This window comes from Oryzias melastigma, linkage group LG6, assembly GCF_002922805.2.
Source record: "Oryzias melastigma strain HK-1 linkage group LG6, ASM292280v2, whole genome shotgun sequence".
NCBI lineage: Eukaryota > Metazoa > Chordata > Actinopteri > Beloniformes > Adrianichthyidae > Oryzias > Oryzias melastigma.
The window spans coordinates 439028-466834 of record NC_050517.1 but is presented as its reverse complement, the minus strand read 5'-3'; the positions used below and the strand labels follow the sequence as shown (position 1 = coordinate 466834).

Below are 27807 nucleotides of genomic sequence, written 5' to 3'. Positions count from 1 at the left end.
AATAACTGTTTAAGGATGTTACTGATGGAGGGTTGGAAGAAGGGAGGACTATCAAGGAAGACACCCAGACTTTTTACCTGAGGGGAGGGGGATTTAGTAATTTTTTAGCATTTTTGTACATTTTGAAAACTTTATGTTTTCAAGTCGTGTTTTGGGTTTTTTGGCTGGCGTTTATTATTTTTTTGTGTGTTACATTTTTTTGTTTTCTAGTCTAGTTTTTTGTTTTTTTGAGTGATGTGGGGGTGAGGATCGTACTTTTCTGACATAGCTTTCTTTTGTAACCTTTAGTTGTTTTTGACTTTTTAATAAAAATGAAGATTTTTTTGGGATCTGCAGGTTGAAGATGCCTCATGTTTTTGCCTTTCTGTGTTGTAAAGTGTTCTGACACAGTTTTAGCTTCAAACACGGCCTTCCCACTGTTCCATCGTTTCACTGTGTGAAACTACTCTAGGAGGAGCAGAACTTTCTTCATTCATGAATAGATTTGAGACGATTTGTTCTTTGATGAAATAATCATCTACTGACAGCTGACAGGCATCATAGTGGTCACAACCTCTGGCTCCGTCAGTCAGCTGTTTTCGTCACAGCGGACGTCTCTGCACAATGCGGACGTCTCTTCTGCTTGAAATAAAAATGTCAAAAAGAATCAGAATCTGCTTTTCCTTCATCTATCGTTCACGTCTTCACGTGTTCGCTGTCACGTCTCCATGGTTCTGATTACCATGCAAATGTTTTCTATTAGAATGTAAATGATCAGCACGGCGATGACTTTAATTAGAATGTAAATGATGAGTGTTTGTGTGAAGAAATCAATGGCTGAGGGATTGACAGCGAGCTGTTGTTTCTGTCAGGGGATGAATGGCTGCTCCTGCATTCATCTGCAGACAATCATTCAGCTTCTTCTGTCGCCTTTTCTTCTGCCAACATCACAGACCATCAATCCCAGTTTAAGCGTCCTTTCCTCACCACTCTACACAAACGCAGGTGTGTAGAATTATTATTTAATGGTCACAGCAGTAATTTTTTAATTGTTAAGACGATCAACGTCATTCCAGTCGATTATGAAGGAGAAAAGCGGCGTGAGCCGCTTTTCTCCTTCATAATCGACTGGAATGACGTTGATCGTGTAAACGGTTGAAAAGTTACAGTACATGAAACGTTAATTTCTCGCTTTTTTTAAAAGTATTTATTTAGTGAGGGCTGTGCTTCTTTCCTTAAGTGGTAAACGTTTACAGAGGTTGACCGGCAATCACAAACAAAATACAGGAAGTGAGAAAAAGCGGAGTTTTCCATTCTTTTGACTCAGATTCTGCGCGTTCAGTTAAACCCCTCCCCCTCGAGTTTAGGCCTCACTTTATTACACACACTCACATTCACATCATAAGTGTTATTTAAACAACAAAATAAAGACAGATCAACACTTTCTCACACTTTTCTGTTGAATTTTACAAGCACTTTCTTTAAAAAAAAATGTGGTTTTCTCTTCCAGATCTGATTATAAGGACTTTATCCAGTTCCTCCGTCTCTGGTGGGGTCAGGGTCAACACTCTCCAGCAGCGTGAAGGACCGAGGAAATTCTCACACTGCAAAACGAAATCTTCCCAACTATGTTTGTCCATTTTTTCATTAAATAAATGTTTTACACTTGAAATAAGATGACTTTTCTTTCAAACATACATCAAATAAATATAGAAAATGCTTGTTTTAGTTAAATAGTTCATGTTTGGTTACTTTCAAGTGAAATTTTGTTGCTTTTGCAACACATTCTCATTCCCGTTTTGGGTGTCCCCAACTCGTCGTTTTTTGATGTGCTGACTGTTCCAATGAAGTCAAGGCTCCCCAACATCTGGACCGCAATATAATACCGGTCTGGTACTGGGACATGGACCACAGTGGTGTCCTAACCTTTACGTAAACCTGTACCGAACGCGGATTGGTGCAAGACACATCGGTGCCGGTTCCATACAGATACGGTACCCGTTCTAGACGCAGACCGGGCAAGGGTTAGGGTACTGGTAGCAAAGACTGGTACTCGTTCCAGATGTGGTACGGTTCTGGGGCGCAGTACCAGTTAGTTAGGGTACCGGTAGCGGACGCGGATCAGGACTGTTTCCGGGCACAGTACCATATGCGGACCAGGCAAGGGTCAGAGTACCGGATTATGGTAGCGGTCGCTGATTGGTACCGGTTCCAGATGTGGTACTGGTTCCAGACATGGTACCAGACGAGGACCAGGCAAGGGTTAGGGTACCAGTAGAGGATGCGGATTGGTACTTGTTCCAGATTTTGTATGGTGCTGGGCGCAGTACCAGACACAGACCAGGTAAGGATTAGGGTACAGGTAGCGGGCACGGATCAGGACCGGTTCCGGGAACAGTACCATACCCTGATCAGGCAAATGTTAGAGTACCAGATTATGGTACCGGTAGACTGATAGCGGTCGCCGATTGGTACTGGTTCCAGATGTAGTACTGGTTCCGGACATGGTACCAGACGCGGACCAGGCAAGGGTTAGGGTACTGGCAGAGGATGCGGATTGGAACTCGTTCCAGATGTGGTACGGTTTCAGACGCAATATCAGACATGGACCAGGTAAGGGTTAGGGTACCAGGTTAGGGTACCGGTAGCGGACGTGTATCGGTACCGGTTCCAGGGATTATACCATACTTGGACCAGGCAAGGATAAGAGTGCTGTAGCGGATGAAGATCGTACCGTTCCAGATGTCGTAAGGTTCTTGACAGTACCAGACGTGGTCAGGGTAAGGGTTAGTGCATTGGGCTAGGGTAGGTTAGGGTACCCGTAGCGGATACTGGTACTCGTTCCAGATGTGGTACGGTTCCAGGCACAGTACCAGACAGGGACCGGGTAAGGGTTAGGGTACCTGTAGCGGATCATTATCGGTTCCAGATGTGGTACTGGTTCCGGACATGGTACTGGACGCGGACCAGGCTAGGGTTGGGGTACCTGTACCTGTTGGGTCTGTGTCCGACAAAACAACCCTGATTTAATTGGAACAGCCAACTCGTCAAAAAACGGCGAGTTGAGGACCCCCTGCAAGCGACGTGGAGGGTCCTTAATGATGTATCAATATGACGACTTGGGAATGAGAATGTGTTGGCATGTCGGATGATTTGGAAATCACTTTTGAACCGTTGCTATTCAGTTAATGCGTCCATTCAGACTAAAAAGTAGACAAATACTTGGTCAGATTTAGAGGTCCTTCAGTTGCTTCTTCTGCTTTCAGGCCTTCATCCCTAAACACCAGCAGAAGTCCAGCTTCTCTGCTCAATCAAGTATGACCAGTAATGGATTTGTTGTCATGGAAACCACCTCAGATCACAGAACAGAACCTTTACATGTCCCGAAGTCAGAACCAAATCTGCAAACATTCATTTTATTTTTTAGATGTGGAAAAACTGTATCATGAGTTTTTCTTCTGTTCACTGAATCCACTTGTTTCCAGCCGTTTCCAGCTTTCACGTTGGGAAGTTGCATCCATGTGATGGTTCACGATACCAAACACTTCTTACAAGGACAATGAGATCCTGTCTGAGGGAAGGGTCGGGCATCTGCTGACAGGAAGCAGAACTACAGTCACAGCAGATGTTTCAAGTTTCAGTCAGTCCTTCCTTTTACACTCCGGTCCACATTTCCTTTTACAAGTACACAAGTGCGCTGGGGGGTGCCGCACGTCCTTAAACAGTTTTTTTGTCTGAAGCTCTTCTTTGCAGAAATGTTTCCACATTTGGCAGCTCCTTGCTCAGATCCCCTTTCCTCCCCAGGCGGATTCTGAACACCCCCTCTCCAACGGTGCAGACCATGGATGCAGCCTCAGATGAACCTGATCCACATCTGATCCTTCCAGCAGCTTCAGGCTCCTCAGCAGCAGGACTCCTCAGTCTGAGCACATCTGCTGAGGTCCGGCGTCGGTCACTCCCAGCGCTGATGAAGACGGACAGATCTTCACACCACACCCCCACACAGAGCCGGAGCCCCTCCTGATGACCTCCACTGCAGGAGCAGCATCACTGCAGGCGGGGCCAGTACTGTGACATGTCTGCTTCGCTTCCTGGAACTTGGACCGGCACAGAGACGCCAGGAGAGATCAGACCTGGTGAAGCAGGAACAGCACATGGTGTCACCATAACCCGGAAACATGACAGGAATACCTGAACTGAGCTGCTGTTCAAGTTCATTTTCAGGAGTCAGAGGGTGAATTCTTCACTTACTAGTCCCCATTTTATCAGGTGTAATGTCACAGTTCAGCTCACAGATTTCTTATTAACCTGTCAGTGTAAAATCACTGAGATCCATTTTAATTTGGATTTTTAAAATCAAACTTTCTATGGAACAGTCTTTGTTTCTGGTCTTCTCTTTTGTATGAAGGTTCAGAAGAAACCTGTTCATGTGGATCTGACATGTGGGGCTCCTCAGGGCTCAGCATTGGGCCGTTGTCTAGTTCTGTGATACAGATTATTAGGGCTGTCAAATGATTGCGTTAATTGGGATTAACTAATTACAGACATTTTAGCGCGTTATTTTTTTTTAAGCGTCATTTTTGCGTCAGATGGTTACTTCTGTGTTTTGTACAACTGGAGGAGCATTTTATCCCACTCATACAAAAGTCATTTAAGAAAAATGTAAATATTAATAACTTATTAGAGCTTCAGTGCTGTTATATTTTTAAGTTAAATTTTTTTTTTTTTACAAACGCGGACTGTTTAATGGGCGGTGCGTTGCGTTGTCATGGTAACGGCTTGAGCAGGAGGAGAGCGCAGTTTGTGCACATACGAACCACGTTCCACTCTAGCTCCTTTTGGAGAAAGGTGATCGTCATAACATGTTAAACAAGCATTATTTTAAAAGGAAACTTCACTCCGTAGTGCTTGTTTTTGTCCAGATGATGAAGCAATAGTTCATTTAAAAAAAAAAAGTCTAAAGTCTAAATAGTTCCTCCACTGTGTTTCATTTCTTCCTTCTTAGATTCTCTTCTCTATTTTCTACTTCATCCCAGTCTTTAAAATGATCAAATTCACTCAAATAGGTTAAAGGAAACTATGAAACCACTCTCATACATTTCTACTGTCTTGCTGTTGTGATAAACTGTGGAATAAAGTATATCAACATTTGGCCTGCACAACACAACGATTAAACACGATCCACCATGGGGTGACTCCGTCACATGACCACCCACCTGTCGACGACGTGGCAGAGGAAGTCATAGACTGGCTGCTGAGGTGAGGCTGCATATGTGGGGGGGTGTACGTGTCGTAGCTTCGAGCGTTGACAGTGGGGCTGGTGGGCAGCATGCAGGAATAAGACGTCTGACTGGACGCCTGGAAGCAAACAATCATTTGACCCATTAAAAAAGGAAACTTTAGTCCAACAAAAACAGGAGTCTTCATGACAAAACTTCAACCTGTGGATTTCTGACCTTTGTTAAAACATTGTGTCTTTTGACAAACATCTGTGCAGTAAACTGCATCCCACAATCCAAAAAGTCAGGTGCACAAATGCTCAGATGGGCAAAAGATGACTTTGGGTCATAGGGAGGATCTTATTTTTGGAAAATATATCCTAACATCAATTTAATCCCAAACTTAAGTAATTTTCTACTCTTGATAAGCAGACAAATGCCCATCCACAGAGAAAAGTTCTGCTAATTCAGAGATATTTTAAATTTGCTGCTATATAAATGCTTTTGTTGTAAAAAAAAAAAAGAATTTCATTTCAGGGAAATGTTGCCAAGTAAGTTAATTTAAATGGGTAACATACCTGGTGAGATGTATTGTATTTTTTTAAGAACATTTATTAACACGGGCCAAGTTATTCAATTATTTATTTGTCATTCAAATGACATGGTAATATTGTTTTTCTGTTGTCTGTGCTCGTCTAACACACTACTGGGTCTTACCTGCATGGGCAGGCTGGCGGCCATGCTGAAGCTGGGCATGGTTGGGAGGCTGTAGCTGTTGGACAGAGCGGGATCTGACCTTCCCAACATGGAGCCCGAAGAAAACGACACTGCAGAGGGAGGACAAGGCAATGTCTTAGCAGGAACTCCAGCTTCACACTATTAAAATTAGGGCTGGGATGATAACACTGATTAATCTATAAGCGTCATAGATCAATAATGTTAAAATCTGCTAGCTTGATGCTAGCATATAATGGGATTTCCCAAAGGATGGCTAATGCTAACAGTGGGTCGATCTAATCATACATTGCTGACTAAATGAACATCTTTATAAACTCATAGACATACATTTTCCAAAATATTTTTTTTTAATAACCCTTTGAATTCTAAAACATTTTTTGCTCATACTTTCTTCTTCTTCTGGAATAAGGTGTAATGCTGTAGCGCAATCGCCACCTAGTGGCCGAACTGAAACGCCCTCCAGGAGAAGCAGAACAAGCTTCTCTGTTTGTAACGCTATATGGTGTTAATAATCTCATTAAAATTTCACTACTAAATTTTGCAGTACATCAACTGTATCCCATCAATATGAATATCTTTATAGCACATAGATAGATTATTAATGTATTTCTAAAATAAATGTATCTAAATGTTTAAACCGTGTAAACTCAGAGTTGAATTGAGCGGATCGAAAGAATCAAATTGATTCTGGAAATTAATGGCAATACCCAGCCCTGATTAAAATAAAACTGATATAAAAACTTTCAGCATTGATCCACAAACGTGAACAGCCTTGATGTCTCATCAAACACCATAAAATGTTCTAAGCTACTGAAATCAAATTCCATTGTTAGAGAATGAATGCTTTAACTGTAGCAAAAGTAATACAAAAAATACAAAAATGATGTTTTAAAGTTAATGAAAATGTATCTTTAGAAAAACAACATTCAGTGAATACATTTTTTCTCCTTCGTCATGGTCTCTACATTAACGTCTTCCACTGTCGGCTGCTTCCTGAGCTTCTGCCGAGTGGACAGCTGAGGCTCCGCCCCTTTTTTCTAGAGGATGAAAGTTTTGCCTTTAAATAAGGAGGCGCCTTTGTGTTTCTGCAGCGGAAAAGCAGGTGTGATTAAACATGGTCATTCTGAGCCACGCTGACTAACAGCGCTCTGCTTGTGGGTCCAGAAGCCTCCGCTGGGTCTTTCCACCCCCCTGCTGCGGCGGGAATAAAGGGATGAATGGACCAGAGAACAACAGACCACAAGGAGGCTGCTGGTACGAAGCCGGGGAGTGACCCGGAAACAACGCTTTCTTTATCAAAATAAAGTAAAATTCCCCAGTATACCTTTGCTGTCCTGTATAACTATTGCGGTTCAGAGACATAAGCGTGTTTTTTTCTCAGGAGGGGTGGGAATCTCAACTCTGTGGAAATGTGGTCTGTGACGACAGCAGTCGGATGGTTTATCCTTAAAAACCTTCAGTGGTTAAAGGAAGAACATGTTCTCATTGCTGATGGAGATCTTTGCATCCCTGTTCTTGCTGCCTGAAAGAAGAGCTCTGCAGTTTGTGGTGGTGAAGAAGGCGTGGCGTCTCGCCGGTACCTGGTGCGGCAGGTTGGGGGAGAGGCTGGTAGGCGGAGGAGCTGAAGCTGCTGCTGATGGGAATGTGGCTGCCGGAGCTGGATATCTGCCGGCGTTGATTTCGCAACTTCTCCTCTCTTCTCCACTTTGCTCGTCTGTTGGAAAACCAAACCTGCAGGTGGACGTGAAAGCATCTCAGTTTTATCGACGACACTCGGAGGGAATTCCATCGAAGTTTGCCTGCATGTGATTTATATGGAGAGAAAATAGACTCACTCCGGTCTGTGTGTGTAATTCTTGATTTGTGCGTAACTTTGTAAATGGTTAAAAAAAATATTTGTTACTCATATCAATACATTTTGTGCATAAGTACATAAATTCCGAAATTAAAAAAAAATACAATTTACACATGCACAACTTAAAATTACAACAAGTTGAAACTAAATATGTACACAAATGTTTAAAAATTACGCACAAATTCTTTGGTACACACAAATCTGACGTGAAACTCTTTTAACGTCTCAGAGAAAGAAAAACATGTGTCTGTAGGTGATGCGTTTAAATGCTGCTAGAATGCTGAGTCATCAGAATTTTCTCTTCAGCCACTTTGAACTTAAATTGTGTTCTGTTGAAACTTAACATTTTTCCCACTTTCTTTAACAGATAAATCTGATAATTAATACAAAAAAGTCTAAATATGATTTTTTTAAAGCACCTTGCCATTCAAAAATGAAAATGTTTTTTTTTAAAACTAATTGCTTCAGACTCCTCTAAACACCCACAGGTCAAGCGGGGCAGTGATGTCACCAGATAATATTCACAATCCAATCGGCTGATAAGAAAACTCTGATAACCCAGTATTCCAGCAGCCTTTAAACACATCATTTACGCAGGAATCTTGGAGACGTGAAGAGTGTCACATCTGATTGTGCGTAAATGTGGTTTGGTGTCTGTGTAACAAGCGATTTGGGGGTAATTTTTAAAGATTTATGTATGTTGTTATTTTCAAGCTGTTGTAATTTGAAGTTGTGCATGTGTGAACTATATATTTTTGTATTTTATCATTTTTGTACTTAAAATTTATTGTATGAGTTACAAATCAAAAGGTTCCAAAGTTATGCACAAATCAAGAATACGCTTGAATAAATAACGGTGAGTCTATTCTCTCAGCACAGATTTGAGCCTAAACGTTGGAGCATGATTCTAACACAAAATCTTCCATTATTGCTTCTTACAAATCCTCCTCATGTCCTTCTGCTGTGACACTGTTAATGAAATGATGGGATGCCCAGCTTACCTGTATCCTGGCTTCAGGAAGGTCTATTTTGTTAGCGAGACGCTCACGAGCGAACACATCTGGGTAGTGAGTCCTTTCAAACTCTGGAAGAGAAAAATGAAAACATTTAAGAACTTTGTGTGTTCAGACCCATGTCTGCCTCACACACCACGCGTCTCACCTTTCTCGAGCGCTTCTATTTGGTCCTGAGTGAACGAGGTTCTGTTCCTCTGCAGCTTCCTCTTCAGCTGAAGCCTCATCTGCGTCTCCTCGGAGTCTTCTGTGTTGGAATTCACTGAGATGCTGTTCTCTCTTCCTTCTGCCTGCGGACACTCTGCAGCATCACAGGAAGACAAACACACAATTGTTGATGATGACTTCCTGTCATCTTTCACTTGTTTGGTGCAAAAGAACGAGGATCCTCAACCCCAAACAGCAGTGAAGATAATCTGCTGTGTGATGCTCTCTAAAATGTGTCATTTTCTCCTGTTAGTTCCCTTTAGTCCACACTGAAGTGAACCACACCAGAGTTCATCTGAAAGAGAAATGAGTCCTTCATCTGAGGACAGAAATCAGAGAACTTTCACAGCAACTGAGCATCAGAGGAGAACAGCTCTGAAGTGGACTCAGCTTAAGTTGGAAGGCACGTGAAAAGGCCTCATTTTAGACCCATCATGGAATTCATTCATTAGGGATGCTTAAAGTTCAAAATAGAGATGCCAGAGAATCTGCAAAATATATTTATTTTCACCTCAGAAGAAGAAAATCATAGAAGGAAATATGAATTTAAGCTTCATGTTGCTCACACTGCTTTACAGAGACATGTTTTTCTTTTGTTGATGTTAAAGTTTGGAATGCTCAACAGGAAATTATGAAAAGTTGTACAAACAGAATATTTGTAAATAAAAAACTTGAGAAATATGTAATGTGCAGTTAGTGTGTGGGGACAGAAAAGCCATCTAGGATTGCTTCTTTTGGTTTTCTTTTTAAGAAATTAAATACCGGTAAGTATTTTATTCTTATTCACGGCTCCTTTCCTGCCATGAAGATATGTGGATTTATGTTGTGTTCTGAATGTGTTAATCTAATGCTCTCTTCATGAAATTCAAGTGAATGAAGTACAAGATATCAAGATATTTTTTTCATTTTTTTTAACGATCAAATTATTTGTATTTATTTTTTTTGTTTCGGTTTTGTTTATGTCCACTCTTGATTATAAATGAAAATGAGAATTTTGGCTGAACTGAAAAAAATGCAAACTAATAATTTCTTCCAAGAAAGAAACGTTAATTATTATATTTTTTATTTGTTTTCACCATGTGCAGGAATAATCCAATAAATAAATGATTTTTTAAAAATTAGCATAGTAAATATGAACTTCAGTGAACGTTTTTAAAAGTATTTTTTTAATCATTGATGCATGAAAGAACGTCACCGCAAATGTAAAAAAAATAAATAAAAAAAATAAAAGTTTGGCAAAAAATTCAGTCCCAACAACACATGCTAAATACTAAAAGTTAATTATTTTACTATTTGGTGCAACATTTTTTGTTTGGTTGTCATAATTACAACAAAATGAAAGTAGTTGGAAATTAATACAAACATTTTTTGAAGGACAATTAAAAATATCTTGCATGTTCATTTTTGAAAGTTGAAATTGTTGTCATTATCTTTACTACTTAGAAAATTCTGAAAAGTTCATTTAAGTTTAGAGCTTATGAACAGGTTAGTTTATCCAACTTTACCAGACACTCCGAGCTCTTTCATCTGCACACACGCACTGCTGACAGATCACCGAAAAATGAAGATTTAGTGGATTAATATGGAAATTGAACAAAAAATACAAACTGAAAAATCTGCAACTTATCAGTGTAAAAATCTCCTTGTGATTAGAGTAAAATGGTACAGAGCAGCTGTAACAGCAGAAGCCTGGGGCTCGCTCTTACCAAGTCCTACATGTCACTGACTGAGTCTAACCGTCCTCCAGATCCTCAGTGAAATGTTTTGATTTGTTTAGGCTACAGGTGGACAAAGACATTTCTATGCAAATGCTTGTTCAAAAAAGAAACATAATTATTAACAAGATAGCAAGATAGAAAGATAAGGAAACAAAAAGAAATCTAAGTAATCCAAAGGTAAAGTTATCATTTTTAAAGGGCCACAAGTACGGTGGCCCTGAAGCCCAAATCACTCCAATAAATAACTCAAAGCAAAAATATCAAAGATCATGATGATATTTAAAAATGAAAAACAACTAATAGAAAAAAAACATTACATTTTAGAAAAAAAAGAATCCAGAAACAAAAAAAATTCCAAAGAAATTAAACCAAAACATGTAAAAACAAAACGTTTCAATTTTACAATCACATAATTGTTGCCTTATATGAAGTTGCAATGACGGGAAAAAATGTTATTATCCAATCAGTGATGTCCCATACTATCTACCTTTCAAGTTTATTTTTGTATCATTGTTAACATTTCATTTTGATTACTAGAATTTACTTTAGTTCTCTGAAAAGCTTCATTTTTATGTATCTTCATTTTTTGGACTTTTGTTTTGATTTCTAAAACGTGAAGTTGCCTCTCAATGTTTTTCTTTTTTTTGCTTCTTTATTTGTCGTTGTAATCTTTAAAATGTTTTTGCGTTGAATGATTTGTTGGTGGGATTTTCACTTCAGGGCCACCGTTCAAAGTGACAGTTATTTAGAGAGTTTGAAAATGCCATGAGCTGAAATCAAAAACCCCTGTGAGGGGTTTTATTTATTTTTCATGGTAAAATTGATAAAAATCAATTGAAATTGAAGCCCAGATTAAAATAGATCAGATCTTCCTTGTAATGTATCACCAGAGAGTGGGAGAACCTCCAACACTTTGACTCATTGAGCAAAAACACATATGTACAATAAAATAAAGGTAAATAAAGGGATCAGGTTTGTCTTCAAAGTGACTTCGGAGTGGAGATCTCCAGCTTGTGCTGTGAGCAGACGGAGCTTGACTCCAGCTCCCAGCGGTGCTCATGTTTTTTGTGGTGCTAGCCTAATTATTCATTATCCCCAACAGACAGAGGCTGCAAAACAGAATGAAGCCATTGCTCAGTGTCACAGTCAGTCAGGCAGAAAGAGAGGCGAATGAGAGCAGACGCCCCCTCCCTGCTGACACAGACACGCACACACACGTCGCAGCCGGCGCCGCCGTGCTGCAGCGCCGCTTTGTTTCACCGTTGTAATCCCAGAGCGATGGAGGAGGAGCGGCATATGAGACTTTTGCTCGCTGCAAATGTGGCCCTCAGACTGCCACCTCGAATAACAAACTCAACCACAGAGCTGGGCTCCAGTACTTAAAATCCAGACTTTCATGCATCTTTGGCAGTGCCCATGAACAATCATTCTGATACATTTACTCTCTTTACAGCAGCTATTACATCTGCTTCCTACAGCTGTGAGCGGCTGCAGGAGCAGCCTATGGCCACGCCCTCTTCTTTTAAACTGGCCTATCAGATAGCTTCACACCTGCTGACAGCGAGGAATCAATGCCAGGCACCCCCTCAGCTGTCCCCTTTTATACTTCTTTAAAATATGTCTTTTAATTGTCAAATAAAAATCAACTTCTTAACCAGTCAAAAGGAAAGAAACAGGAAAAAAGGTTGGTGGGTTTTTTGGATCTATGTCCAGCAGATATTTGAAGTTAATGTACTAAGCAAATTTAAAATCCATTTTGTGCTTTTTCACAAGTTCCTGAGGTTTCCACAGACGTCATGGATACGCCTGATTTAATCTATGAAACCGGAAAGGCCAAAAATACAATCTGGCCTGACTCGGTTTAAGAACTGTTTTTCAGCAGGTTCCTCCAGTTCACAGGAAGACCGCTCAAGACCTTTTCAGTACGATGGATTGAGCACCAGATATGTTCAGTAAAACCAATAACTCTCCGCACATAAGTCCATAAGGCCATAAGGGCAAGATCAGGATCATTGTAGCTGCTGAGGTCGGGACCGCTGCTGGCTACTCCAGCATCACCTCTTCAGGTAACGACAAATTCAAGATGTTAGCTTAAGGCTAAGGTCACAGAGTCTGGAAGAAAATCCACTCTGATGAGAATTTTGTTTTTAACATTCTCTTGTAGCATTTTTTTTCTTGACAGAATACATATGTAAAAAAAATCCGAGATTAAAACTGCATTTCTGAGTATTTCTCTTTTCAAATCGTGTTGATCAGGAGCTCTGGTTTGTGACATAAGCAGGCTGAAGTCTGACGCTCCAATTCTAATATATCCACTTGTGGACAAATAGATCCATGAACGTCTTCATTTTCCTCATCTGAGCTGGTATCTGACTCAAAACTGTACTACTGGATAACTCCAACATTCCTCGCTTTTTTCTGCCACGCTAATGTCAGCTTGAGCTTGTGAGGTGCTATAAGCTATGAGGAGAGAGTGACTGTAAATAAAAATGGACGTCAACCTTAGGTAAGGCCTCACCTTCGGCTCCAACTAAATTACGCCAATACAGTCACCATTTTTGATACGGGCACGGCCATTTGTAACCAGTAGTCAGTCTAAGTCAACGTTTCTATGGCAACTACTGTAGCCAATCATGAGTGGGATTGTTTGAAGTCCACACCCCTTCCACTGAAAGCAGCCTGGAAGAATCTGTCAATCAAACGATTGAGGCGGGGCCAGCCGGCACCACGTGTTTTTACTGAGCTATCTGATTCGTCAGTTCATAACTTGAATATCTTGTGATAAAGGAAAAATATCTTTAAAAAATGGATTAGCAAGAAGATGTTAGTCACTTTATTTTTGTCTCTTTATTTTACACTTTACTCCAATGTCAATTTAAAAATACTCTGTGCAGTTTCTGTCACAGTACTTATACCCACTGTGCAATTTCTTCCTCTTTATTTTCTTTTGTTTCCGCACTATAACTTTGTTTTCTTGGTAAATATGAAAATTGTTTAATTTTTCTAATTTTTTTATTGCCTGACCTTTTCTATCTGTAATCCTGCCGTAACAATGGAATTTCCCCACCGTGGGACGAATAAAGGACTATCTTATCTTATCTTAACTTATCTTATCTCATCTTATCTTATCTTATCTTAAAAATGTATCAGAACAAGAATGGTTATTCTGACAGATGTGATGTCTGAGTAATAGCTGTTTATTTCTCTGTAGAAGTTTATAGAAGGGGGTTTGGCTTCTTGGAGCCAGCTGGTACTTCCTGTTTGGAACACAAGGGGGGAGGGGGTCACACTGTCCAATCGTATATACAGTCAATGAGTGTAAACAAAGGGCTGATGGGAAATTGGCAGAGCCAACTTCCGCTTCAACAGAGACACCCACAAGTCGGAGGCAAATTTCTGATGAACTTCTAAAACGTCTTTCACCAGGAAAAGACTGAGATTTCTGATCCTCAGCATCTTTTCTGTTCCTGTTTGTATAGCTTTACATGTAGCTGGAGCCAGCGCCACCCCAAGAGGCTTGAGTCAACATCTGTACTCACAGAGATGTCCCTCCCCCAGAAGGACACCTGAACACTGACAGCTAACTGAAGCACAGCAGACCGAAACGAGCTCCAAGGAGCAGACCGCCACGGTGGACTGTGGGTGACGGCAGTCAGAGGGAACATCTTACCTGTGGAGGAGAGCGTGGTCCCGGCATACCAGCTGGAGCGCCCCCCCCAACTGGTATGCACGTTGAGCATCTTGAGTTTGTCAAACATCCCTTCTGTTCCCAACGAGCCCATTTGCTGCTTGTCACTGGCTAAATTCCTGAGGACTCGGTTTATCGAGGAGACCTGGAGGGGAAGAGGAACAGGGTGATGAGTTCTCGCCACAGTCTCAAAAAACTAGTAGAATGTTGATCCAAACGGGTCAAAGCATGACAGAAGGCAGACTGTTCTAGTCTGGTTTTTCTTTCATTTTCCATCTCAAACTGTTCCTAGAGCCATCAGAGCAGAACATCTCCACCAGCCCCCTCCAACAAACAAACATCTACTATTATGGAAGCCTCAATGTTCCACGACTCCATCCTTTTCTACAATTATGTGATAGACTGACAGAAGATGAGCAGAAAGATGAAGACTCAATTGATGGACAAGGGAAAGAGTCACTCAGCTTATTGTAAAAATATTCTTGTTTAACATAAAAATATTTCATAAAAATATTTTATTTTAAAATAAATCCTTCATTCTCAGGTAGACCTCACCTGTTATTGTATGATCTCTTATATCAAGTTTATTTGACTTCAAATTAGGAAATATATTTAAAAATACATTTAAATTAAAAGCCTCTGCTGGGAAACATTTCAGAAACATCCTTAATTTTTGTCTGATTTGGGGAATCTCATTGTCCTTAATATAATCCAAGCAGAATTAAAGCACTTATCACACTCATTGTTTTTTTTAAATCAAATTAAAGGTGGTTTTTATATTTGTTTAACTGAGAGTCTGGTTGGCGGTTCCTGTACTTTGAGCTGTCATCCTCTTAAAAACAGAAGGCTCTGTACAGTTTCTTATTGTTGTTACTGTAACTATGCGTTATTTTATTTTAATTTATTTATTCTATCTTATTTTCAATTTCCCTCTATGACTTATTGCACTGAGCATTGCTGCTGGTGGACCACCTACAATTTAACAGGTACTGACAGTTACAATAAAGCATTTGAATCTTTGAGTCTTGAATCTCTTACGCTGGGGATGTTGTCGTTGGAGCAGACGCCCTCCGCCAGCAGCCGGTCTCTGATCTCCCAGGCAAAGATGGACGGGCACTCTCTCTTGTACTGGGCAATCTTTGTGACCACCTCCGGGGTGGCCACCCTGGGTTTACTCCCTCCGATGGCCCGGGGACGGATGGATCCGGTCTCGTAGTATCGGCCCAGGATCTTACTCACACAGCCATTGGACACCTAGAGACACACGAGTCATTTCAGTTCATTCATGAAGCACCAGTTCAGAACCAGGTTTCCCACTCCAATCATCTTTTGATCTAATTTTATGGCGTTCCCAGTGGGCTTTTAAACATGATTATGCTGTTTAGCCTAAATAACAACAGCCTGTGTCGTTTCCTAGGACATAGTTTCTGCAGGGCAGCAGTAATTCATTTGAAATTTTCCTCTAAATTGTTGTCAGGACTGTTGGTACAGAGTAAGCCTGAGCTAATTTCCCATCATCCCTTTGTTTACAGTCTCTCTAGTTTACAGCCCCTCACAACCTAACCAGACAGATGCAACAAAAACGGCGAGCAATATTGGAGCAATTCAGCCGTACAGTTTTGGGCCAGATACCAGCTCAGACGAGGAAAACAAAGACGTTCGTGGTCCATACTTAACAACAATATTCCACCTCATTCTCCACCCTGTTCTGCCTCAGAATACATCCTCTGTTCCACTGTGGTGCAGGGGTAGGGCGGTTGACCTCTGATTGGAAGATAGCAGATTTGATTCCTGCATTGACCAACCAGATGGCCTAGGGTAAAACACTGAACCCCCTTTTATCTCTCATAGTTATATATATATATATATATATATATATAATCTACAAATTCAGAATTACACTCTTTTTTTCATTTGAAGCATTGAAACCCGATTCATAAGGCACTATATCATCTTACAAATAAAAAACTAGAAAAAAGTCCAGAAAAATAAATTAAAAGTAACTAAAGCATAATCTAGATAAGTCAATAAACAATTCTAGAATTGTATAGCCTTCTTATTGTGTATTTTTCCATGGATTTATAAAAAATAAAAAAACATGAGGTCACTTTTTAATTACAAAAAATGTGGCTACTCTTTCAGAAAATTATCTTTATTAATATTAAATGTCCCTAAAATTACAAAATTGTTAAAAATAAACTGAATGCTTTTGTCTTTTTTGATACAACCAAATTCAATGGAATTAACCAAGTAAATGTCAGAGTTGTGTGTTTTTTTTTTGTTTTAAGCTACCATTTGTATATAAATCATTCCAGAAAATCTGATAATTATAAGTTGCCGCCATTGTTTGACAACAGAGCCGCCAATAGTGTGTGAACGGGTCTGTGAAGGTAAAACACTTTGGCCTTCGAGGAAGGTGGAAAACCGATAAACAAGTTTACCATCCACACCTTCAGTGTTCAGACTCTGAGCTTTCTACACCAGAGGGTTCTGCACCTGATCAAAGCCCATCACCTTTCAGATTCTAACATTTACGTTTATTCGTGTAACGTTCAAAGAAGTCATGCTTTATTCTAATAATATCTCCCTTTTCATTAATTTCAGCTCGTTTGAGGAGGAAAGAGGAAATTTCTCCCTGCATTTTGTTTGTAGTCTATTCTTTCACCTAAAGGTGAATCCCTCCCCCTTTTGTCTAAGAGTTTGTCAAAATCAGACCTGACTTCTTAAGCTTAAAACTGTTCTTTTAGGATTCTATGTTGAGTGTTTTTCTTGTTTTTTCTTGATCAGAGAAAAGCCTCATGTCCACAGTCTGAGCCTTTTCTGCATCCTGATCTGACCCTAAAAGGCTCATATTCCTGCTGGATCTACAGATCTATCAGTCTGTCTGTGTTTGCTGTAGGTAAAACAAAAAGATTCTTCTTCATCGTCTATCACAAGGCCTCTGATGGCGGCCTCCTGGTGTAAGCAGGCTTACAGGTGTACATTTGTGATGGCAGCTGGCAGACCTCTTCAGACCATGTGGCACACAGACACCAATACACACCCAAAGTACCTGAAGGATTCTGGATATGTCACACGGCCGAGCGCCGCTGTGGGCCAGCTCCACGATCTTCTGCCTGGTGGAGTCGGGCAGAGGTCTCCCGTTCACAAATACTCCCCCGAGCTGGTTGACCCCGCTGTGACCTGTGTGCACACAAACCAAAAAGTTCAGACACCATAGTGTTTTTTTACATTTTTAGAAAAAAAAAAAAGATTTTCTTTCTAATTCCAGAGTGATGCTTGCTTCACGATGAGTGATGAGTGTCTCTATCAGTGAACAACAGCAGTGGTTTCATTGTCAGCTGTAGCTGCTGGCCCTTCAGGACACACCATGACTGACCACAAAGCCCTCCACCAAACACCAGCAGCAGCACAGGTTATCCTGAGGGGGAGGAGCTCCGCCACTGCAACCGCCATCAGATCTGACTTTATAAACAAATATATAACAAACCTGAAGTATAGAAAATGTTCACCTTCATCAGGTAAACGGAAACTGAAAATGTTCGTAGATTGAAAGCAGAAAATCCAAATGTATGTGGTATGTGTAAGCTGTTATTTGACAGGTTGATTATTTACACTGTGGTGGCTGAGTCTCTTGACTAGACGGCGCTGATTCACTCAGAGGATTGAACGCCACTTGTAGCGGGTGAGCTGGGGATATGCATATTTTTGTTGACTGCTAAATGCTTACTTAATACATGGATGTCATGTTGCTATTGATACAAAGATTTCTTGATTTGTGAGGATTGTAGACTTTTATTTAGTTTTGTTTGGTCATGTTCTGTTTTTAATTGTCCTTCAGTCACATTAGTGTCAGGTTTGTCATGATTCATTTCAGTTAATTACCTCAGTCTATTTAAGTTTCTCAGCTCATCTGCTTTGTTCTGTTTTATCACCAGTTTTGTCTCTCCATGTTAGATGTTTTTAGTTCCAGTCACCCAGCCTGGTCTCCTGCGTTTGGATCTTCCACTACCACTTCCTGACAGATTGGTGATTTATGGTTTAGACGTGACTCGTAGATTCTCAAATGTTGCTGAAATTAAGAAGCTTCGACATGGCTGTCATGATAATTCAGCCACCACAAATCCAAATAAAACAATAGATAATACGCTCAATAATCACTTTCAAGTTTACAGTAACTCGTCTGTGTCATCACTTTTAAATTCCCAGTTTGCTTGCAGCAGAAAACGTTTTTCTAAAGTATCAGACATGGAGCTGCTACACTATGGTTGACAATTCAGTATAATTAGTCATGTTGCAAACTCTGTAAATATAACCAAGTCTAAGGCCCAGTGCGAATTCTTCTCTTCTCCCTTCCACTCCATTTGAAGGGGCAGTTTAAGTGCAAGTCGTGTCTGGAACATGTATTTTTAAAATTTCACTCTCCGTTGCGAGGGTGAACCGCATCACACTGAGAAGCGCTTTTCTTCCGGTGGGCGCGCTCTAAAGCAGAGACGTTTACATTTAAAGGTAAGTAATGACTTTTGTTGTAGTATGACCTTTTTAAAGTTATAAAGCTGCTGTTGCAATGTATGTTCAAGCGATCGTAAAACCGCATTAACACTAGCAGACCGGTGATAATTGATGACGTCATTGACGAAAGTGACGTCCAAAATATGAGACGCTATTTTTTCGTAACTCTGCGTTTGGAGGGCTAAATGACGGGAAAGGGAGAAGAGAATTCATATTGGGTCTAAGTCTCATTTGTTGTTTGGTTTGATTTGATTTACAAAAAAAATGTTCTTGTTTGAGAAAAACTGAAAATAGAATGTGGTGATGTTTGACAGAAACCCATCTGTTCAGAGAAAGAAAGAGAAAAGAGAGAAAGAGTTTGAGTTTAAATACAGCTTTAATGACCAATCATCATTAGCCTACGCAACGCAAATATTCACATTACAACAAAAAACGAGTTAAAGAAACAAATTCAAAAGTTCAGCACTAAAGAGTCTTTGCTAACAGAAATCATTTCTTACAGTCAATAAATTGACAAAAACTAAACTCCACCCTCAACCTAGCCACTAAAAGTCTCTTAATCTAAGCAGGACATCTTTGGACCCAACTCCTCGAATCGGATTTTTTGTTGTCATCCACACCACAAACTTAGCCTCCCTCAAAGGAAAGTTCAGCAAAACTCTTTACTTTTACTAATGAAAACTGATAAAAACTGTTCCCCAAGCAGATGAAAGAACGAACTAAAAGGGGGAGAAAAGTCCCGTCAGACACCCAAAAGCAGAAAAAGATGTTCCACAGTTTCAGTAACAAAATGGACACCCATCCCCCGTGCCAGGATTAAAGTGCACCAGATATCTGTTCGTGGCTCCAATCCCATGTACAACCCTCCACTGGAGGTCACCTACGCGTTTTTCAAAGCGGGGTTTGAGCAGGGATCTCCAACAACCTATCAGAGCAAAGGCTCAGCAAGACATCCAATTGAAACTAAACAGAAGATCTAAAACTCAACAGATTCATCACCAAAATCAAATTGCTAACATGAAGTTTAGCTCAGTAAACAATTCTTTTCTCCTTATGTTTTGAGATTCTGCTGCTTGATCACATGACATGCTAAAGTGTACACAGTGGAGGTGATGAACACGCATCAGCCGACCCGACGACTGCAGCTTGAATCCAGCCGTCAGGTTAATGCATCCAGATGTAAAAGCTTAAAATCCATGACACTTGTATCCAATCAACTTAATGTGGCAGTCCTGCTGCTCTCCATCCTGGTTCTGCTCAGCATGAAGCATTCATCAGGATGATGCATTCTTCTGTCTGCTGTAGATGCTCTGCTGGAGCTACCTTCATAAAAAATCATGTCAACCACAAGAACAGCTTTGTCACCTTGTAGCTTGAGAATTAGCTTGTTTCCAGATGTCCATAAAACCCCAAAAGGGAGACAGCGGGTTAGGAAAATGGACGGAAATCCACAAAAGTTTCTGTTTGTTTCCAACTGACTCTCCTTAAAATGAAGATAAACAGAGACGAGGGGCAAACATCTGCTGCTGCTTCTAAGAATATGTGTTTAAAGATTTTAGAAGACAATCTAGAAAAAAACAACTATTCAGTGGAAACGTATGTGTGAATGCTAACAGCTAGGGGTTGGCTAAACGATACGTATTGTGATACACATCTCACGATACCACTCACTTTTTTTAAGAGTATGACTAGAAAAAAAAGTCATAAAAACAAAAACTGTGAGGCTGACTGAACCACTGAGACTGAATATTTAACACGAGCTGGTCTTGTTGTTCAGACCTCTCAAAGTGTGCCGAGCTGACAACTAGCGGAAGAAGATGAATATTTAATTAAATATCGTCTTGCCATCATTTTACAAGTATCACCAAAAGAAATATTATAAAATATCACTGAATCAATTTTTCCCTATACTCCTACTAACAGATGAAACAGTTAAAGGAAACATAAAAACTGTAATAATTCACAAGATTTAGAAGCAAAATTATCTGAAGATACAAAGCAAACCGTAAAAAGATGCAGAAGCAAAAAAGTGATTTCAACCAAGAAGCTTCTAAGATGTCAAAGTAATAGTAAAATCTGCCTGTTTGGAGAAATACAAGAAATATTATATTTGAAAAATGTAGAGGTCCCTCGTTTAAAGCAGAGTTGAGGGTTAAAAAAATAACTTGAAAACTTAAATATTTGATCCTAAATTCTTCACAGCGAGAGGGTTCAGCGGGGTTCTTCCTACGTTAATTTTGCATGTTCTCCTTGTGCATGTGTGGGTTTTCTTTAGGATCTTTAGCTTCCTCCTACAGTCCAAAAACAGGATTCATGGGTTTAACCCTCTCATGGCCAAATTAAGTTTTAGTAACAAAGAAAATTAGATATTTTGGGAAATTATCATACATTATTTCACTTTTTAAAAATGTTGTGTATTTTTACTGTTTTTCTTTCTCTTTATTCTTGTATTACATTTTGTTTCTAATTTTATGTTTTTATAGGGAGACAATTTTTATCAGTCCAGGGACAGCAGATGAAAAATAGCTCTCGACCCAACTCTGGTGCATTGGCAGCGATGCTTTTTAATGTGCAATGTCCCTGTCAAATAAATGAGTTCTGAGGTTTTGCAGATTTGTAACATAAGTGACCACTAAAGACTTGAATATGGTACGAACGCCCGGTTTATTTATTCATAACTATTCAATGTAAGAAAGCTATCAAAGCTAAAAATAATTAGCATTATGCTAGCATTTAGCTTCTGTAAATCTGCAATGCCTGCCTAGAGAGTTATTTGATCACCAGGTGTGAATGTGTGTGTGTGTGGTTATCGCCCTGCAACAGACTGGCGACCTGTCCACGTTGTATCCTGTCTTTGCCAATCAGTAGCTGGGATAGGCTCCAGCAACCCTAAGACCCCAAAATGGATTAATCCGGTTCTGAAAGTAGATAAATTCTTCACCCAAAAAAAGTGATTGACAGAAAAGTCCCTTTTAGAAGGTATTTAGATCTGTGTTAAACATTTTGATAGAAGTAGCTGAAAACATTTTAAGGACGGTCTTTGCTGAAAAGCAGACTCAGAGGAGGATCTGCAGCGCTCTCATCGTTGCAGGAGCAGAGCGGCCTCCTGAGGATCTGAAGCCTGAACTGCTCCGAGTGCTGACGGAGCTGCAACGCGGCGCCGCTTAAGCACAGATTTGCTCTCCTTCAATTGTCTATTGTCTGCTAATGGCTGTATGTGGGGGGAGTGAATTGCAGATTTATAAACCTCTCAACAGGACATTAATAAATCATGCAGCGAGTCAACACGCATGCACGGACCTTACATAATGAGATGGGACAGTGTCCACTTCATGCTCCATTAGGTCATCTCCTCAGCCGCGACTGCAGCTCATATCCTGCCGAGTCGGCTGTTTTCCTCACTTCACATGCAGACTCAGAGCATGGACGGCAGAAATGTGTGACAGCAGCTGCTGCCACAACTCAAATCAGCTTTCAGAAATGTCGCTTTTGGTCTCAGTTTCACCTTCAGGGAAGAGTGGAAACCAAAGTGTGAATCCTGACCTCTGAGAATTTTATCAAAATTAAAGACTTTAAGTGACGGAGCTTTTGCAGCAGTAGCTCCATCGCTCTGGAACTCCCTTCCTCTCAGCCCCAGATCTGTAGACGCAGTGTTTGTTTGTTTTTTTCAAAAAGCAGCAAAAAAAAAAAAAAAAACTTCTTTTTACAATTACTTTTTCTCAACTCTATTTTAATAGTCTGTGTTTTACTGTTTTATTCTGTGTTTTACTGTGCAGCACTTTGTGGTTTTTATCTTTAAAGGTGCTATATAAATAAAGATTATTATTATTAGTGTTAAATTATGTATTTTAATTTTAAAAAAATATAAATGTAAATCCTGTTTTTTACTTCTGTAAAAACATGCCAGACGGCTCATTAAAACGGCAATAACGGCATTTTATTGAACCCAGACTCTTCATAAAGTTTTTTCAAGAGAAAAAACAATGTGGAATACGAGACTGCAGGACTGTGGACTTGGTTTGAGACCTGAGACGCTTTTATGGGGACTTTAGACTTAAAATGTTATCTACTGAAGGGGAATTTTAGCATCATGTTAGAGGTTATGGCAACAAAATAAAAAGATTCAGTTAAATCCAATTCTTGTTTTTAAAAACGTGCTGTCTTTAATTTTACAATTGACTCTTCATTTACCTTCTGATGGGTTTTAGGGGATTTGGCTGAACAGGAATCAGACTTGATGGAGGAATCACAGGCTGGACTGCTGGCCCCTCCCCTCACATCTGGAGAAGCTGATCAGAGGAGGCCCACCCCCCGACAGCACCGCTCCCCCCGCCCAGGAGCTGCAGCCTAATTCAATTACAGGGACAGTTGTGGCCCGTGCGCAGAGCGTGACAGTAGATGTATCCTGCCTCTCGTCACGAGCGCGCGCGGCGAGCGCGACGCCGCCACTGCAGAAATGTTAATCACAGTGTCATCCCCCAGAGGAGCGCGCCGGGCTCTCCTCTGCTGACACACAATTAATGTGCAGACATATGGAGTCAATTTGGCTCCATCCCTGTGACGCGCGCGCGCCGAGCAGGTGGGCCTGTGGGAGCCGCTCCGCAGCTTTCCCTGGAAATCAGCTCATTCTCTCCGCACCTGACTTCAATTAACTCTCACTCCGACTGCAGCCTGTTGTTGTCGTGAACTCCGCGGAGCGAGACGGCGGGACCCGTCAGTGGGTTCGGATGGGGAACAGGTTTACGCATGACGCGCATGCGCAGGAGGCTTGACAGTATGGATCCAAAAACCGTTTGGTCTTCAGAGAGTTTACCGGAAAGATAAAGGCTCCTTGAGTTTGTGTTTGGGACTGCAGAGTTTGGGTCCAGGACACCTCAGAACCGGGTCAGATCAGATCAGCTGATGACTTGTGGGGGGAGTATCAAAGAGAGGTTATGGAGGCCCTTCATCCTCCTCCTCATCAGTATCATCTGTCTGAATCCTCCCTTCTTACAAAAGATGCATCTTTGTCTGTTTCTGTTATTTATTTATTAGAAAATCACTTTCTCCCCATCTTTGATCATCACCAACGCTTTAATATCTCTGCTGATGTTTGTCACTTTCATTCATTTCAAGTTTACTTTTCCATCACTTTTGTGTGATTTTTGTCTTCAGTTATTTGTGTTGTTTCAAACCCTTCCCCCTGCTGTATTAATTCATTGAGTAATGACCTCAGTAAATGAATATTGCTGTTAACCTTCCGAGCCTCGTTTCTCTGCAGAATTAGAACTGATTAAATGGAAGTGTAGGTGATTAGAATAAATTTAATCTGAGCTTGTTGGGGGTGTCGCCCGCACTGCAACCTAACATTCAAGCTCTAGATCAGAGTCAGAACGGCTCGTTTTGGTTCATCTCTTTCAGTTGGACTTTCCGGACTGTAAGGCGGAAGTTTCCAAACTCAGTGATGGAAACAAGAAAGAAGAGGAGAAAATGAACTCATTATCTTTTTAAAATCACTCTGAGGTGTATTTGTCTTTTTGTCAACTTCATGGGAGACTCAGTGACCTAAAGATGCTGAGCAGACAGATATTCTCAAAAGAAGAAACAAAGAGGATCAGATCTCCTCTGGGATCTAGACATCTTCACTTCCAGCTCACACACTGACGTCCTCGTGTCATTTTCACCCCAGAAACCTGCTGTTACCCAGGTCTTAACATGCCAAACGCTCATCCCTCTGATGAACCTGCACCTTCAGCTGAGCAGGGAACTGCAGTTCAGCTTGAACTAATTTTCGTTTTGATTTTTTATGAACAAAAGAAATCTCAGACTTTGAATCAAGAGCAGTTTGAAGAACTCACTGTTCTGCATCATGGAGGCCACCCCGGTCTCCCAGCTGGCTGGACTCCTGTAGTCTGCAGACACACAAACGGTTGGTCAGAGTCCTGCACAAAAACACACTCATGGACACACCTGTGGGTGAGGTGATGCTCGCTCACTGAAAGGTTTCAGGGTATAGATGTCACTAACTGAATATGTAGAGAACTCTTTCCTCCTTACTCAGTCATAAAGCGATTCTTCTCTGTTTTCCAGGAGCTGCAGAATCTGAACATGTAACTTTCTTCATGTCTTGTGTTTAAAGTGTGTTATTGTGTTCATTTCACTGCTGCTGTTTGTCTTCATCCTCTTCCTCATTGAGACAGATTTGGAAAATTCACTTCAAGATAAATCTGGATGTTTTACTGACATAAACTCTCATGTTTTGTAATAATGTATCTTTTTATCTTGAAATATAAATGATAGAAGATGAGCATCTTCAGGCTATTGCCTGAACCACATTATGGGATGTTTTTTTTTTCCTCTGAATATGTTCTGTTTGGAGACTGCACAATCAGAACTCTTTTTTAATCGCCTGATGGAAAACATTGAAGTTTAACGCTGAGATCCAGACTGCAGAAAGCATGAAGTGAATAAACGAGGGAGCCATTCTGAAGTTCCTGTTCAGAGTGCCTGATGCTAAATGTAGAACACATTCATGTGGAAAAAGAAAGACTTTGTTTGTGACATATGGGTGAAAGTTTACGAGTTTATTTAAATAACCTGATGAAAATCAATGCGATGCTTATTAAAAATAACCTAATATTTATTTAATAAAAATAAGAGCGTTGTAGTAGTGTATAATTAATTCGTTCAGTGAATTTGTGAAAATAGTTGTCGGCTGAGCTGAAAGTCAGAGGAGACCTGCGCGCGCATGGAGCGACTTTCCTGCTTGAACGACCCAAGGAAAATTCTCTCAGGTGTTCAGCCTGACTCCACCTGCCGTCTTGCCCGCATACAGACGGTGGGGGAACGTGTCTGCTGGAATTGCGTGAAGGTGCGTGCGTTCTGGGCCTCCTGACAGAGCAGCGGCTTCAGGAGCAGGCCGTCTTGAAGGAGCACAAAGGCCCGGCCCGGCCCGGCCCGACCCGGCCTACTTAATGCCCTGCAGGCTTTGTGCGCCGTCGCCTTGTTAGTTGCGGCTCGTTAAAAAGCCTGCGACACAAAACCGCCGCGGGGAGCCCGGTTTATCCCGAACAAGAGCCTGAAAAGAGCTGAGAGGAACCGGCGGACGAGTCAGAGCGCGGAGCGAACAGAGCGCACGAGAGGCGCGGAGCAGCGGAGCAAGAGCGCGTCCACGACGTCCATCAAAACAAGAAGAACTAAAAACAAAAACAAAAAAAGTCAAAGTGACAAATTTCTGATGCTGAACCAATACGGACTGAACACTATTTTAAAGTGACCTAATTTTCTAAATTGTGTGCCAGCGCGGAACTTTGTCCTTGGCCGCATGGACCCGGATGAAGAGTTAAGGTTAGTTTATTATGTGAGGCCAACATGTATGTCCATCAGTTTTTGTGCTGCGAATAACATACGGCTTTTTATATAAAAGCGCAGCCTCCTCTGAGCTCCGGCGCGCTGGTCAAGGGAAGCCGGCGGGCCTGTGACTGGTCGTTGCTCTCAACCGAACCGAGGAAATTTCCCAGGTTCCCAAAGTGCCTCTGAAACTTTAATCGCCACAAAGAGAAATCTGCGCCTCCGTGCGTGTTTTTCAGCGAGGCTCAAAGTTTACGCATTTTTGTCCCGCAACTTTACGCAGAATGAGGATGAGGCGCGCGCGGGGCCTGCGGATCCCGCAGCTTTGCGGTGCTGGTCATGAGAATCATATAAGGTCCTGCTGAATGCCGACCTGCAGAGGCAGTTTTCTGGAAAAAGAGCAACCATCACTTCTTTTATTTTGGCACTTTTTTGTTTTTCATAAAACGGGAAAAAAGGTTTTCTATTTTTTCTTTTTATTAGTTTTCTTCTGTTTTCGTCTTAAAATAACGCAGAGATCGAATGTGTATTTTGTAAAATAAATAAATAAATAAATAAAGAACTAAAGCTTCATTTCTATATTAAATATTTTAGCCTTTAATTAAAAAAATACGCGCAAAAAGTGCGTCATACCGCAGCAAAGTTTCCTCGTTTGTTGCCGTAAACTCCGTTTCCCTTCAGCTTCTGTGGTTTATTCAGGTCCAGTTAGATGAGCTTCATGAACTCAAAGCCCCGCATTTCACATTTCCAAACTCCATCCGCGCGCAGGTTCGGGGTTCCTGAACGCATCAGGACGGTTCCAAAACTACTGATTCTTTACTACTCTGCGCGAGAGTCACAGAGGCCGAACCGGCCGAACCGAACCTGCCGGGTTCGGGCTCAGTGGCTCAGAGGGGAGCTGCTGCTGCAATCCACCTTAAATCCACCTTAAATGTAACTTTTGGATAAGAAAACGTCCGTTATTGATCCCGAAAGGGAGAACTGAGGGAGAACTTTTGAAGGAGAAACTTTTTTGTCGGCCACAAAAAATAAAAAGTTGGAGAAAAGCTCAAAGAATTTTCTGAATTAGCAAATATTTGCAACAGACCAATTCTTTCTTTTGTTCTTTCTCAGATGGGGAACAAACGGAAACTTTCAGCGCGCGCGCTTCGTCGCATTGATGGAGTGAGAGAGGAGGGAGAGGAGAGGCTTACCTTTCTGGGGCATGATGAAGCGCGTAAACTTTGCGTTTCTTCAGTTTTCCAGCCGCTTCTTCCGCGTATTCTTCCCTCCAATTAGTTTCTCCTTGACTGAGGAGACAAGTGCAGAGAGACGGAGCTGCTCCTCTGAGGAGGGAGGGAGGGAGGGAGGGATGGAGGGGGAGAACAAGTGGGAGGGCGGAGAGGCAGCTCTGGGAGCCGGGATGGGAGGGAAGGGCGCGGAGGCGCTGGAGCCCAGATTATCAAAAGAGAAGTGCACGAGGATGTGTGCGCGCACGTGGTTTACTGCAATGAAATCTTCCGAAAGCTCAGAATTGTTTTTTGTTTTAGTCTTTTGAAGAGTCTTCCTG

General features: G+C 41.2%; 1 protein-coding gene across 1 annotated transcript; it reads right to left on the bottom strand.

Moving 5' to 3' along the window:
* Positions 1 to 215: 215 nt before the first annotated feature.
* LOC112152474 (paired box protein Pax-6) lies at positions 216 to 27807 on the bottom strand. The gene is made up of 11 exons (XM_024282079.2): positions 27452 to 27807; positions 24767 to 24820; positions 17470 to 17600; positions 15456 to 15671; positions 14400 to 14562; positions 8953 to 9105; positions 8793 to 8875; positions 7517 to 7667; positions 5916 to 6025; positions 5196 to 5337; positions 216 to 4112 (listed from the first exon to the last, which is right to left on the bottom strand). Exons 1-11 carry the CDS (start codon positions 27462 to 27464, stop codon positions 4027 to 4029), a joined length of 1302 nt encoding a protein of 433 aa, XP_024137847.1. The 5' UTR covers positions 27465 to 27807; the 3' UTR covers positions 216 to 4026.

Coding starts and splice junctions, on each gene's coding strand:
- LOC112152474 (XM_024282079.2), bottom strand. Junction 6,026..7,516: donor CCCCCAACCTGCCGCACCAG/GTACCGGCGAGA, acceptor CTCCCTCTGCAG/TGTCGTTTTCTTCGGGCTCC. Junction 5,338..5,915: donor CCGCCAGCCTGCCCATGCAG/GTAAGACCCAGT, acceptor GTTTGCTTCCAG/GCGTCCAGTCAGACGTCTTA.